This window comes from Calypte anna, chromosome 4A (assembly GCF_003957555.1).
Source record: "Calypte anna isolate BGI_N300 chromosome 4A, bCalAnn1_v1.p, whole genome shotgun sequence".
Classification (NCBI taxonomy): Eukaryota; Metazoa; Chordata; class Aves; order Apodiformes; family Trochilidae; genus Calypte; species Calypte anna.
Genome location: NC_044248.1, coordinates 22710149 through 22725619, shown reverse-complemented (window position 1 = coordinate 22725619; position 15471 = coordinate 22710149). Strand labels below are relative to the sequence as shown.

Here is a 15471-nt window from a genome sequence, read left to right as displayed (position 1 = left end):
GCTATTTACTTGTTATGAAACCTTACCAGTTCTTCTGGATTTATTGATTGTTCCTGGATGCCACTTGTAGGAGTACGTGTAAGGTGACTGCAGAACAATCTGTGCCTCAGTAGTAAATAAAATAAAAAAATATTCTGAGGGTTATGTGTATGCTAGAACATTGTTACATAGCTGTTGTGTAGATATTTCACAGGTTGTATGCAACAAAAATGCAGAGAATCACAATTACTGAAGCAAAGGTGAACATGCTTGATCCCCTTGATCCCTCAAATTTATACTGAGTATGACCCATATGGGATGGAATACTCTGGTCACTTTTGGTCATTTGTCTTTTCTGCCCTTCCCCAAAGGAGGCTTGCAGGTGTGACCTCTTTACTCCCTTTCTTTTTCCAGAGCATAAGGTGTTCCTCAGAACTGAGCAGTGGCCTTGGTTCTGCACACCATTTTCTGTCTGGAACTATAAACATCAAAAGTTACAAGTCCCAGAATCAGACACTGACTGGGAAATTTGGTGTTAATTTCAGCAAGTACATCTGCTTATAAGAGACTCAGCTGAAAGCAAAATTACAAGACAGAAAATAAAGCTCTGTTGTGGCCCACAACAGGTTACTTGTTTGTTTTCCTGATGTGATGGTATACACAGTTTCTCCTTTATGAGATTATGATAGTTGTGCTTTGATTAGAACAGCTTTATAAAGGTGTGCTTTACACTATAATAGATCTCTCCCTTTCCAAAATTAAAATGAAACAAATGGTAACTTCCTGAACGATTGTTATCATAGCTAATTTCCTCGAATGAAATCTGTTCCCAGGTTTTTCACATGCATCATGGATGTCTGAAAGTGGCAAGGAGGATGTCTTCAGTAATGAATATTTCAGTAACTGCAATTTCAACTTTGTATAAAACATATAATGTGTAGTGTATAATCCTAGTCAAGGAGTCTTTTATGCTGATAGTGTGACAGTAGCATGTCCTTCTAACTATTTTTTTTTTCAAGTGACTGTAGTGTCAGAGTTCTCCTTTAAGATTACTGTGTATTCTACAAGTTTATAAGTGGCATCATAAATTCTCTCATTTTTTCCCCTATATGAATTGTTTTTTCTCTCTTGCTTTTGGTCTTTTTCTCCTTTCTTAATAGTGTCCCTGAAGACACAATAAGGCACGTTGCGTATGCTTTTTCTTACTGATTGCAATCAATAAACTTTCCTCCACAGATTGTTTCTAAGCTGAAGGATGAAATTACTCTGATGGAGAGAGAGCACAATGACCTTCAGCTGCACATTGCAAGAACAGACTGCTGGTGTGAGAATCTTGGCATGTGGAAAGCCTTCATTGTCTCAGGAGAGGTATGGGTTTTTTTCTTCTTCTGAACTCCTTCTCTGTTTCCCCAGTAATTACTATAATGCATATGCAAAATTTCTGGTCCTCAGACACTGTTGTAATGGAGTTCTAAAATTACCTGCATTTACATTAGCTGGTTTTGGCACTTGGTAATTTGCTATCTTAAGGACACTGTTTTTCATGAGAACTGTCTCTTGCTCTATTACCATTGCCACCATGCTTGGGTGTAGTTTTGTCTCCATAGAAGTCTCCAAGATGCAGTACTTGCACTTCTTGTGTTTTGCATTATTATATTTAATGGCAGTACAATGTCAAAGGGACTAGAATAGCCAGAAAGAAAGTGCCTTAAATCTGTGAATAAGATGAATGAGAAGTTAATATTTTTATTTTTTGTTCTTGTTCTGGTCTTCCATGGCTGAGGCAGTCAGTTGTAGAATAAATGTAATAAAAATGTAAAGAAGAAAAGAAGTGGGTTTCTATTAGCACTTGCCATGAGAGGAATCCAATAAATGCTCCTTGTGTAGTAACTGCAGTCTCACACTGTACACAAACAATTTCTTGATGGCATCACTTCATAAAATTAAAGGTTAATTGTATCTCTGCTTGCTTGTCTTATGTGTTATTAAGAAAATATTCCTTAAGTAGCTAAAAGTAGTTACATTGATGTAATTTTTCTTGGAAAAAAAAATGTGCTGTTGAGTTTCAGTGTGTCTTGAGCTCTTGCAAACTGTTGGTAGATTTGAAAGCATTACTAGACATAGCCTTGGAAGTCTGTTTTTAACAACCAGCAATACAGTGTGCAGCAGAAGGGCAGCTTCCTGATAAGGGGCACTATACAGAATTGCCCAGTGTCTCCCTTACTACCAAATGAGAAGGTGATTTGTCTAAATAAGAGGGAGATTGGTAAAAGGCTTCTTATTGTTTGCTACTGTGTCTTTTGCAGCTCTGTGCTTCTCAGGTTAGGCTGCAGAAAGCATTAATGTTGCTGTTACCTATGTTTACTGGTTGCTTGGGAAAGTTCTGGTGGCAGCTGATTATTTCAGGGTAATGGGGAGGTCACTTACGTGCAAAATATGGTGTTGCTAATCCTAAGGTGTAGCTCTGTGATTGTAGAGAGATAAAACCTTGGTTTTATACTTGGTATAACTTTGCTATATACTTGCAGCTGAAAGTGTAACAGCGTGTCATTGACCTTTTAAACTTATTTACCAAAACAGTAAATATATATTGCATAAAAAACTAGAATTAAGACTAAGAAAAAAAATTTTCCAAACTGTTGTTTGCACTCTCTGAGGCTGAATCTTCCAGTCTTTGAGTCATACAAATGCACTAGCGGTGTGTGTGAAGTGTCTGTGTGTGTCTGTGTGAGTGTGTGTATAAAAAAAATAACCAATGTAAATGGTATAAACTACAACTGTTTTTTATAACTAATGTTTCTGGTAAAACTGTATTTGGAGACTCTGTTTTGGCTGGTTGGTAGAGGTTGAAAAGAGTAAGAACACGCAGAAAGAAGGAGGCTGTGATAGCAACTTCTATAATTCTGAGCCACTTCTCCATGACAAGTATTTTCCCCCCATACCATCAGGAATAAAACTGACAGCTGCATAACCTAATCTCCTCTACTTGCTTTAATAGTTTTGGTGTTGTATCATTTCATGTTGTAGCAGACATTCTCCCTCCTCTGTAAAGGCAAGACTGTTTTGGAGCATAACAGCTTTTAAAATATGTTACTTTCATAAAGAATGGAGTCTGTAGGCTTGAATAAATTCCTTATCATTTAAATATCTTGGAATTTAGGATGTTTGTGCTCAGTGGAAGTGTCTGGTGAGTCATACAGCCCATCTCTGGCTTAGTGACTGCATTATCTTTTGTTTATTCATTCCTGACAGATGTCTGGACCCAGCCCTTAGTGCCTCTAACAGGTGATTCAACAGCTTTGCTTGCCAACTTGCTTGTTTACTGAACAAACTTTTATTATTATAGTTTTTGCTAATGTTAAGTTTGCATTTTACCTACTGCAGCTAATAGAGACATCTTCTCCTGGGAAGTATTTAATAATATTTGTTCCCCATTTGTTTTAGCAATATTTCATTGAATGTTTAATGTTGTTACCACATCATACATCCTGGTAAGAGGTGCTCAGCTCTGGCATGTGAATTGTAGTTTTTATTAATGGCTGTAGGTGTGTCAACATCTCCCTCTGTCCACTTTGGGACTTTGTGTCACATCGGGAAGAGGTAGAAATCTTCACCCTTTGTGAACTGGATATCTCTGGCATTCTAGTTGACAGAAATTCTGAAATACTTCATCTTTACATTGTCTCAAGGCTATGGAGTTGCTGCCAGTGCAGAAAACCCCAATAGCCTGAAGCCACTTTGTGTACTTGAGGGCTGATTCTGTCCTTGCCAGGTAAGTAGCAGTGAATAACATGAAGGCCCTCATGTCATCTGAGGAAGGGGCTGAGAAGGAGATGTGTGAAAATTTTGTCCTAGGGGCTGATTCCAAGAGCCCTTGCCAGTGCTGTGAAACAATCAGGGCTGTGACTGTCACAGAACCTTTGGACTTGGAAAACCAAGCCAGAGCACAAATGTTAATGCTCATGAAGAATGAGCTGGAAGAGGGCTAGGATGGTTCTCAGAAAGAACTGGCTGATTTTTTAGGATGGCTGTAATATAAGTGTGGTGAAGTCTCGTGGCATGGTATATGATGTTTGGCATTCAGTAGGAACTCTGGGCTTTGGGTGCGACCCACTGGAGTGCCTTTTGGCTGCAAGCAGGAGGTGTGTTGGTGGCTTGTTGGATGTCCAGTTCATCTTGAGTGGGTTGCAGGTGTGAAAAAGGCAAATGTGGCCCTTATACATCAGGAGAAGAGTTTCCTTTGGAGACAAAGTGTTGCAGTTGCTCTGCAGGTGCTGTGCTGTTGTGTTTGAGAAGGGTGGAACTAAATGGATTGAATGAGAAACTTCTTCCATGAGGACTGATTGCAAAACCACTTTTGTTTGCTCAGCTTAGCAAAAGGGAGACTTGGAGGAATAAGGCTGTCTATAAAAGCAAGGGTAAACATAAGGGAGAGGTGAAGATTGTTGGAACAAATAGGAAATGAGTTCAGAAATTGAACTTCCAGTGATCAGTGTGAGGGTCAAGAGCAGACTTTCAGTGTAATGGGGATGGAAAAAAAATTGTTTCACAAGTTTTAATATATTCATTTTAGCAGTTACATGAGATGGTGCCTGTTAGAGCAAAGGACTTGATCTGGTATAAAAGACCCCCTAACATGCCATTTTCTGTATGTTTTCCAGTTGATTCATTAATTTGGAAAAACAAATGCGCAAGTACCTATGTTGGTAAAAGATTTTACTTTCTTAATATCCTGAAGAATTTGAAGATATTTATGTGAGGGTATTTGCAGAAAGTTGTATTGTGTCTCCATCTAGCAATTAGAATTTAAATGGTTTTGCACATAGATGCTAACTTGAAAACAGAAGGAGTTTTATGCCCTCCCTTTCTGAGCATGTCCTTCCAGATGGATGACTCTCATGACAATTACAGTTCAGATCACCCTACACGCATACAAATCCCTGCCCTAGGATGAATGTGTAATGGAGAATGATATCTATGGCTAACATCAGCCTTTTCAGCACTTATCTCCCAGTTTTCACAAGCAACTGCCATGAGGTGTTGGTGAGTCCCTATGAACACAAATCCAGTCTAGCGTGGGTAGACAGGGAGATCCCAGGAGATCCCAGTCCCTCTGTTCCAGGTTCCTCTGGCCTACTTTTGGAGGCTACTCAAGTATTTCTTTCTGCACTAGTCTGGTAGGAGAAAGGGAGTTCCCCAGATAGCTGTGGGGGGAACCAGGCACATTGTCAGACATTCAGGCTGGAGCTTTGTATTCTGTCCAGGTGCTGCTACAGCTTCTTTTAGATGTGAAACCTAGATCTCGGATCAGATTTACCAGTGGTCCATGTGCAGCTTCAGAGGGAGTACATCACAAGGAATATACTTCATGTACAGATCTGAACAGCCATATATTATGAGGATACATTTTAGCTGTGTGGCTTTTATAGTGGTGATGTAGCCACTCATCAAGTTATCTGTCACTAGTATTGAGTGTTGTCAGACTTTTGCAGGCTTCTCAGAAAATGTGTCAAAATATATGAATTTTAAAATATATTTTTATCCTAATTGGATTCGTTGATTATTTTTTTAAAAAAAAGATCTAAAAGCTTAAAAATTATTACTTTTCTCAAAAAGGTTGTGTGAGAGTGGTGTTTTGTAATTACCTTTGTTATTTGCATGTATATTAAGACAAGCATTTGAGAGCTTGGCTTGGCCAAAAAAGCTTGTGTAATTCATGAATTCCCCTTATTTGCCTTTCATAATCTAGTTAGTTGTTTCCTTGAAATAAGCAAACAAAAATCTGTTACCATTAGGATATAAGGGTGAAAATCAGCGTGGCTCATCAAAGTAAGAAATAATGTGGTCGCAACTGCCATTGTCTCAAGAAAAATTGTTGAACTTTGCTGTAGTTTTTCTACTTGCACAATGTGGTTAATTGCCTCCTTCCTCTGGCTGTTGCACAGCACGGGTCATTAATATTTCTGTAAAGTTGTGAGCCCTCTGGAAATAAACACTGCATGGATGCCACATGTTCTGTGGAGGCAGAACAGCTCCTGTGGGTAGAGAACCCACTCTGAGAAAGCACCAGCTGCCCCAGGGCCCAGATGTAAAGCTGCTGTGCCTGGCGTGTGGGTGAGCCTTGGCACAGGCACTGGGAAAGAAGAGAGGGAATAATAGGAAAACAGTCAGAAAAATGCAGATGTGAGAGTTGGAATATTGGTGAGCAATCAGCAAGCTATGTGACAGGTTCCTTAAAAACTGCAATAATACATGCAGCGATTTGAACAAGACATGTCAGGGGGATTTGATTGCTGATGGGCAGCATTGCAAAGCTGAATGTGAAGTTTAATCGTGGCTGGATGGAGAACTGACTCAGGATTTTGGGTACAGTTTAGTCCCTTAAGGGTATTGTACCATGTGCAGCCTTCAAAATGCAAGAGAAGCCTGGGACAGTGATGAGGACTGAATTTGCAAGCCAGTATTCTGGCAGCCCAAATATTCCACTGTTTGCTTTCAAGGTAGTTCACCTTACTTGTTTTTTTTCCCACAAGGTTTTGGAAGAGAATGGAGAACAAGTGCCCTGTTACTCTGTCATGGTGAGTTTACAAGAAGCTGGTGGAGCTGAAACTAAGAACTGGACTGTTCCTAGGAAGCTCAGTGAGTTTCAGAACCTACACCGGAAACTCAGTGAGGTACGAATCTTGATTAGGGGAGGGAGAAGGTGCAAATTGTTAGCATTTGTCAGAATTATGCTTGGAGAGGGGTGTTTAGCCTTTTAGAGCTCATTTTCTATCTGCTTATTTCTGGCTTCTGTCAGATGCTTGTAAAAATTGTTTAGAAAATTTATTTATTTATTTATTTATGACACTCAGTAATGAATGTTTTACTGGACTAACCCAAAATGGTATATGCTCTGCACAGTCATTCAAGAATCTGCTTTAAAAACTAAATTTTTTTGCTGGCTTCCAAGGAGGTATTAGAAAAGCTTTTAAGGATAGATAGGGTTTCTGTATTACTGTCATTTAACCTTTCTTTCTGGTAAGGAATGAATAATTGTGGTGGTGTGAAGGGAAAGCGTTCAGATCTGTCTGCTCAGAGTGGGCAAGGGAAGGTGTTCTTCAGGGTGCTGAGAGGGGTGTGGAAGGGAGATGAGAATACAAAGGCATCTTTACATTTCTGCTATGAACCACCTGTGTCTTTCTGCACATGTTTGTTAAGTGAGATTTCTTTTCTCCCACAGTGTTTTACATCATTAAAGAAAGTTCAGTTGCCTTCTCTCAGCAAACTGCCCTTCAAATCCATAGACCAGAAATTCATGGAGAAATCCAAGAACCAGCTTAACAACTTTCTACAGGTAAAAAAGCTAACAAAATAAACAAAAAACCCCAAACAGATATGTAAACAGGAGAATTGAATTCTGCTTCTGGAGTGGATGTTGTGTCTCTGTTGACTAAGGAGAGAGCCTAGAACAAGTAGGTCAGATGTAAGGTTTAATGTTCTGGTGATAAGTTAATTTAAATGTTCATTAATTTAAAAATAGTAAATAACAAATCCTGTAATTGCCACTGTTAACTACAGTAGATCACAACAAATTTATTACAAATTGAAACTTTTATTTAAAAAGGAAGTTACGAGATTTAAAACTGCAGTCTTACCTCTTCTAATACTTCTGAACAAGCTTCTTGAAGTATCTTTGTGACATATGAATATTTGTTTTTTCTCATTTTACCTCTGAGCCATGCCTTAATCAGTTTTGTTGGATGGCCTGGTACATCTTGTTCTTTAACAAGAAATATTTAATTGATATGTTGTTTCTGTCATTATTTTTCTTCCACAGAAATTGCTCTCTGATGAAAGACTCTGCCAGAGTGAAGCACTTTATGCCTTCTTGAGCCCTTCCCCAGAGCACCTTAAAGTTATTGACGTGCAAGGAAAGAAGTCATCTTTTTCACTCTCCTCATTTCTAGAACGACTTCCTGGTGATTTGTTTTCTCATCAGGAGGTAAGTGGTAGAAAAGCAATCATCCCAAATTTAATTACTTATCCAAAGTAAGCAGGGAAAGCCATTAATATAATGTATTTAAATGACAGGTAATATTGGAAGGTCATTTTTCATTTACAGTAAGTGAACAAAGAGTCAGAAATAAGAGCTGTCTATGAATTTGAATGGTTTATTAACACAATAAGCTTCTTGGCCTTTGGTAAATATATAGGCAAATGTGTAACCTGTCACAAATGGAAGAATTGCAATCCATGTGGGATTATTTTTTTTTAATAGCAGAATTTATTGAGCTTTGTGCTTTTGACACGCATATTTGAGGGGTTTTGACAGGTGAAAATAATTTTCTCTTAGGAATCTTCTCTTGGTAGGAAACAGCTGCATGTCCTTAGTAATTTCTGAGCAACTGCTGAAGCAAAACTAATTTTGAGAAAGAATTTTGGCGAGTGGTTCAGGCTTACTGAAGAAATTTGTGAATACAGGTGGGAGCCAATTCAAGCAAACCAGTTAGGGAATTTGATACTAAGCCATAGAAAAGTATGGTCTTTGAAAATGCAGTGAAGAATAGATTAGTGACTACAATAGCTCATTGACAAAAATTGAACATAATTCAATGGCTCTCTATTCTGTTTGGTTCATATTGCAGATATACAGCCTCCAAGGAACTGTTTCTATTCTGCTTTTTATTTATTCATTATATGAAATAACTATTTTCTTACATGCTGTAGTTATCTGCAGTGGGTGGACCTTGTACAGTATAAAGGGGGAACTTTTACAGTTCTAGTCTGTTAATAGGCAAAGAGGTGGTCTTGCATCTCCAGGAATAAAAAAATCCCATATTTTTAATTTTTCAAAATTGCACCATATTTGCACCTAGATAATGAATGCAAACGTCTCATTTCAGAGTAATAAATATAAAGAAAATATAAGACACTGGTTTTACACTTTGATAGAAGTACTGCAGTTCTAAAAATAAAAGTACACTCACTACAATGACTGTCAAGTAGAAGTAGCATAAAAACATGTAAACATGAAGCCATTCGTATTTTGCTATTTAATTAAAAAAACATCCCCAAGAAAATATCTAGACTACATGTATATTGTATTATGTGAGTGTGTAGGAGGATGTAGTTAGGAAATAAGGGAGAAGGGAAGGGAGTGTGTAGTTAGAGAGGAAAGCCAACAGAAAAATGAAGCAGAAATGAAACAACTGGTAATGAGAAACTGAAGGAAGTAGAGCAAAAATGCCCAGAGAATGTGGCAACAAAATGTAATACTATTTCTGACTTGCTGGTTGTGGGACTATGAGCTTAATTTTAGCTGGACTGAATTAGACCAGTCACTGGGCAAATGCAGACAAAGAAAATCACATCCACCTTCCCTCTCCTCTTCCCTCCTTCCCTAAGCTGAAATGTAAGATGAGACAAGAGGATACAGATGGAGGGACTGTAGGAAACTGTTAGACCTTCTGGATCAGTATGCAAATGCTTGCACTATTAAAAATAATTATAAAATTAAGTGGAGGGAGGGGAACTGTGACATGATGTTGGATCAGCTCTAATTTTTCTTGGACAGTGTGAGCTGTAGGTGAGTTCACTCTTCCCCAGTGACAGCATTTCAGGTAATTTACCAAAGCAGTTTAACTAGGGATAAATCATTTGGTACAAGGTCATTAGTGAAGTAGTTGTGTTAAACCACATGGTACAAAGCTGTTACAGTTGTGTTCTCTTTGAAACTAAGTTGATATTTTTGACTTCTTAGAAGAGAATAGTGTCATACAGCTCTATTTGCTTTTTATGTCTTGTCTCACATTTTTCAAGTATGTGAACAGTACTGAAGAGGTAATATTGTTGCTTTTTCAGGGTTAGATATTGCTGCAATTTTAGATATCTCATATACACAGCCCCTTGGAAAGGGCACATTTTTTGCTCAAGACCCAAAACCAAATTAAAAAGAAAAAATGCAGCTGATATGATCTAAAGGAAGAGCTTTTAAGTTTATAAAGTGTTAATGGATAGTAAATGGACTGTGGGATAAAAATTCATATTTCTCATTGCATTTGGTAAATGAGAGGGGACTGAACAGCAGAAAAGTAGAGCAGTGACCTTAAAGAAATCACAGATTTACCCTCTTGCACCAAGCAGACTCAACTGTACAAGAAAAATTCTTGAAACATGTTTATCTTAACATCATGATAACTGATGTTCCCTAGCCAGGCAAGGCAGTGTATCTCAGTTCTCAGCCATCTTCATGGTTAGAAACCTTTTCTTTCTGTCTTAACCTAAATCTCTCTTCTTTAGCCAGTTAGTTCTTGGCTTCTCTGCAGCAAATAGAGAACAAGTTTGGATAAGGGTCATCTCAGTTATCAAGAGGTGGTACTTTGATCTCTTTATTTCTTATACTGAGCAACTCCAGTTACTCCTAGTTTTTGTTTTGTTACATTTTATGTAGTTCTTACGGTCTTATTCTGATAATCCATATTTTTTTCTTGGAAATTTTGTGACTAAAATTTGAAACATGATGCTCCCACTAGGCTTTCCAAGTCCCATGTATGAAAATAATTTTTATATCTATATGTGTAAGTATGTCATACAAATGTTTGTGCTTAAACATCATGGTATTCCACTTGCCTTTTCCACAGTGGTATGGCCCTGGGATCTTTTTCTGTAGTCTTATCAATATTAGTTGTTTTGATTCCTGCATTTACACAGCCAGTTACTGTTGCTTTTCATCTTTCTTTATCAAACTGCACCCTGTGACCTCAACTACACATTCAGTAAGCTCACCTGCAAATTCAGGAAGCTTGTTTTGTATTCTGTTGGCCAAGTGCTTAATGAAATACGGAGTGATGTCTACCAGGAAAAATCAAATAAATATAATTTCACGATTAATTACAATAACAAAGGGCCAAGAAGCCTGTTGAACAGGGGAAGATAGCAAGCAGGGATGGAGTCTGCTCTAGACTGTGTCCCTAGAGAAAACTCTGTTCATTATCAGTGAATTTGTGTGCTTGTGTGATAAGACAGGTACAGATTTATGGTTTCCTTGTGTGGTGCTTCTTGTCATTATGATGTAGCTCTTTTTTCCCAGCTTTTGGTCACAACTTAGCCTACCAATAGCAGAAAGTTTTAAAAGCTGGGACATATCAAGATGTGGAAGTCAGTAAACAGGGGAGCCCATGTGGGTGCTGTGGGATTTGTTCTTACGTTTTTCTGGTTATGAGGAGAGAAGCACCATCTCAGACAGTGCTAGAGAAAATGCCAAATGTGACACACACAGGAGATGAAGGCTACAAGATATGTAAGACTTGGAATATGCAATGCTGTGGAGTGAATTATTTATAAACTACTATGTAGTACCATGCCTGGAGAAGTCTCAGGGACTGGAAATGTACCCAAAGTCAGTGATGGGCATTAAAGTGAATTTGGAGGGTGTGAGGAAGCAGTAAGACCAATTAATGTACAAAGACACCATGGGATACTCTCTATGTAGAAGGGTTCAAATGACAGGCAAGGGATGGCTGAAAGATTGTGACCATTAAGGCTAAGACCAAGACAGACACCAAAGTAATGCTATAGAAATAGAGCCACAAAACAGATTTCCCAGACCTGATTGAGAGGGAGAGAAAAAAAAACCTCCACAGTGTTAGATGTCAGAATGATAAGGAAGAAGGGAAGGCAAAGGACGAGATGATGAATTTATTTGAAAACCAGGGCTGAAGAGAGAAAATCTGACTGGACAGTATTCTGACCATTTCTGAACTAGAGAGTTAGGCATTACACCAGCCTCAGTGGAGGTCAGGTCTTTCTCTAAGCATAGGTGGGCAGGAAAAATCCAAGCAGGCAAAGGGATGTGCTGGCTTCCACGGTAAATGGTTGGCAGTATAGTCTTCATGCTGGAGCAGATCTCCATGATGCTGAGAAACAACTTGCTATCCAGTCTTCAGTCTTGAATAAAAGGTGTTGACAAAACTGAGAGGATTTAATCCATTCGTCTCTCACGAGTTCTGAATAACTTTACTCCCTTTTAGTATCCGGAGTTTGTGTATTCTCAGGCTCAGGTCACTAAATATTGCCATATTAGGTTTTTTTGCCTGAGTCTGGTACTTGTTAGTGGTGCTTGTCTATTTTAGTGGCCAGTTCCTCTTCTGCTGCAGGGCTTGGTTTCCAGCTTACTGCAAGGACAACTTGTTGCCTGATCCCACTGTGTGGCTTCAGCTGTGCCAGGCACTGTCTGCTTTCAGGGGGTGCCAGCTACCTACTTCTCCCTGTGCAGTAACCAGATCCTGCCTCTTTTTTCCTAGATGATCATGTTGCAAACAGCTCCAGCTGGCTAGCTTCTTCCTATTTGGGATGCCCTTCATGGGTGTTGTGTCCTGGGAAGCTTTGCAATCACAAACATGTCTGAGTGCCATCTCCTCCTTACAGCTCTCAGCTGCTTCCTAGCAGTACGGAGCTCTCACATCACCTGCTTTGCCTTATCAAGCAGGTGTTGGCAGGGCCATATAGACCCTGCAGTTCTGTGCAGATACACCCAATGTTGAGGTGTTTACTGGGGCAAGGCCTCAGGGCAGAAGATGAAGCAGTAGTGATGAGTCCAGCAGAGTGTCCTCATCATTCTTGTCCATAGAAGTGCAATCCCTTTTCACACTCCCTGGTGAGGCATCTGTCTGTCAGATCCTGCCAGCAGCAGAGTTGGTGGCTCTAATGCCCCGTCGTGAGAGTGCTGGATGTGCTTCTTCCCAGAGCAGAGCAGTGACTACATCCATTCTGGAAGAAGGGTGGGGAACTGCAGTGAGTACCCATGTTGTGTCTCCCTCCCTAGGAAGAAACGGAAGAGGACAGTGACCTGTCAGACTATGGAGAGGAGGTGGATGGGAAAAGGGACTCTCTTGCTGAACCATGTTTCATGCTGATTGGAGAGATTTTTGAGCTGCGAGGAAGTAAGCTGTATTTACTGGTGAAATATGTTGGCCAAGAAATCTGAGGCACTTTAATTTGGATTTTTCTGCTTTTTCAATAAATGAAAATATTCTTGCAATCTACACAGGCTGGTGCTTTGGGACAGAACTGTTCTTCAGTATGTTATAACTTTGGTGCTTTCATGCTAGAATGTGTCATCTTTCAATATCAGAGCTTTTACTCTTTTATGTAACTGAATGAAGGTAATAAATAAAATTACTTTTGTTTCTATTTGAATGTCCAGCCATGTTTTATGCTCTCTCAAATTGTTTACAGAGTAGCTATTACAAAATGCAGCACCTACCAAAAATGGCAGATGTATGCTTCAAATATAAACTTTCTTGTGCTTATGGTGAACAGCATGAAAGAAAGATTAACCACTAATGACTAGGAAACACATTTGTTTCCTTCATTTGTTATGAAAAGCTAACTGCTTGGTTTGCTTGGATGAAATTGCTTTCAGAATTTTAATGATGCTGCCTTGTGTACAACATTATGCAGTAGGTATGAATAGTGTGTGAATTTTTAGGGGGGTTGGATAGTTGTATGGCTCAATAAACTGGGAGTATTCTTAAACATTAAATTTTTACAGTATAAACTACAAATATTACAGGTATGTCTATGTTGTCTGCAAGATTTAAAACAGACTTAAAACATACTACAAACCCTCTAAGGAAAGCAGGCCAGAAAAATGAGACCTGATTTCACTAATTGCACTAATGTGTAATCAATGAAATCATATAAAGGATTATAGAAGATATGTTTACTTTAGGGGTGAGTGTTTTGTAGGGCAGGGGGTAAGGTTTTGGACAAGTTCCTGGGTTCCCTACTGCTATTAGCCTCTTGATCTTTATTTTCTGTCATTTTTCATTGTTCTAGTGTTCAAGTGGGTCAGAAAAACATTAATTGCACTAGTACAAGTCACTTTTGGAAGAACTATCAACAAGTAAGTAGCTGTTACTTTAACTGAATCTGCATTGTTTTCTATTAAAAAATAGAAGTGGAATTGTTAAAAAAAAAGAAAAGTAAAACCACCTTTCATGTGTAAAGCTGTATCACTAGTCAGGAAAATTTTGGAAGAGTTATTTCTTTCCATGTCAGATACTAAGGCCTACAGTAAAGCTTGATTCAATTGAGCATTGATATAAAGACATTTCCCATGACTCTTTGATAAGTGCTGATGCTCTTATGCATGAATCTGTGATTTCTGTAGCACATTCATGTAGTCAAAAGGTGATGAAATACATTATTTTGATTTGGGGCAGCAGCAGAACTATTACTCAGGTAGGTGTTACAGCCCAGAAATCTTCCAGCAGAACAGTGAATAACTTTGCACATGCCAGTATGGCTTTTAAAACCTTTCACATATGTTATGTAGTGGTAAATTGGACAAGCAGTGATGGAAAGTCACACAGCTGACTCCTGGTGAGCTCATGTTCTCTGACAGCACCCGTTTAAACTGATGGATGAATTTCTTCATGCACTGCTGATACCTCTCAGGGGAGACACAAGAGAGGACAGAGAGAGAGTGTGGATGTGCATGCAAAGTTGCCATATAGCTTTTTACATGTTGAGTGAATTTTTGTTTCTTGATTTTAAAGCTGTCCCATGGCACAGTTATGCAGTGCTGCCAGCAGCTTTTTATCTACCTCAAACTTCTTGTGCTGAAGACTTCAGTGAGTGCCTGCAGCCACAGGAGGAGGCTGCTATCTCAGTCTGTTATCCCTTCACTAATATGCTGCTGTTACTACATGGCAGTGAACTTTCTGCACCTTTATCAAAACTTCATCTCTTTTTATCCCACCGGACCCATCTGTACATGCAACTAGTTTGCTACAGTTAATTAGCTTATTTTTATGTCTTTACCCAATGGAGGCTTGGTACTGCCCATCCTTGAAATATACACATTTCTGTGTAGTATTTGCAATTTGTAAAATTTTTTTGTGGATTACATTGAAATACAGCCTTTTCTATATCTCAGTCAGATCTCTGGTCAGATCTCTGACCTAGAACCGAGAGCACCCAGAGCTTGCTGTGATGCTGGTGAAATTAGGTTAGATAAATTGGGATAATTACATGAAAAGGCTTCCACTACTTTCAGGAGTAGTAAAAAGAATAAATCTGCATAAAACATGAATAAGCTCTGGTGTGCTTCCTTCTATGCTTTCTTACAGGCAAATCCGTGACACTGTACACTGGATGTTCAGTGAACCAATGCTTGTTTACTACATTGGTGTATTTAGAGATGCTTTTTGGCCAAATGGAAAGTTAGCATCACCACCAAGAGCAAAGAGCGAAGAACAAAAGCAAGAGACAAAACAGAGAGCACAGCAGAAACTACTTGAAAACATTCCAGGTGAGATCATTTTCATTCTGCTTAGTCACAGATTTAAGATCTGCTGGACTTACATTTTTTTTCCCCATAGAGTTGTAAATTAGGGTTATTTGAATAAATAAGTATAATTTTAGCCTTACTCTTGGCCTCTCCTGTCTGTTAAAAAGCACGTAGTCAGGTATTACTGGTGGATGCAAAATTCAGTACTGCTATTC

The 15471-nt window shown here is 38.8% G+C and overlaps 1 protein-coding gene across 1 annotated transcript in view; it reads left to right on the top strand.

The window, feature by feature from the left end:
• The window catches only part of SNX25 (sorting nexin 25), an 81559-nt gene that overhangs the window by 62249 nt on the left and 3839 nt on the right, over positions 1 to 15471 (top strand). Inside the window, exons 11-17 of the mRNA XM_030450208.1 lie at positions 1216 to 1347; positions 6513 to 6653; positions 7202 to 7315; positions 7799 to 7963; positions 12785 to 12902; positions 13801 to 13867; positions 15096 to 15277. Of these exons, the coding sequence (XP_030306068.1) occupies positions 1216 to 1347; positions 6513 to 6653; positions 7202 to 7315; positions 7799 to 7963; positions 12785 to 12902; positions 13801 to 13867; positions 15096 to 15277 (919 nt within the window). The remainder of the gene's footprint in view (positions 1 to 1215; positions 1348 to 6512; positions 6654 to 7201; positions 7316 to 7798; positions 7964 to 12784; positions 12903 to 13800; positions 13868 to 15095; positions 15278 to 15471) is intronic.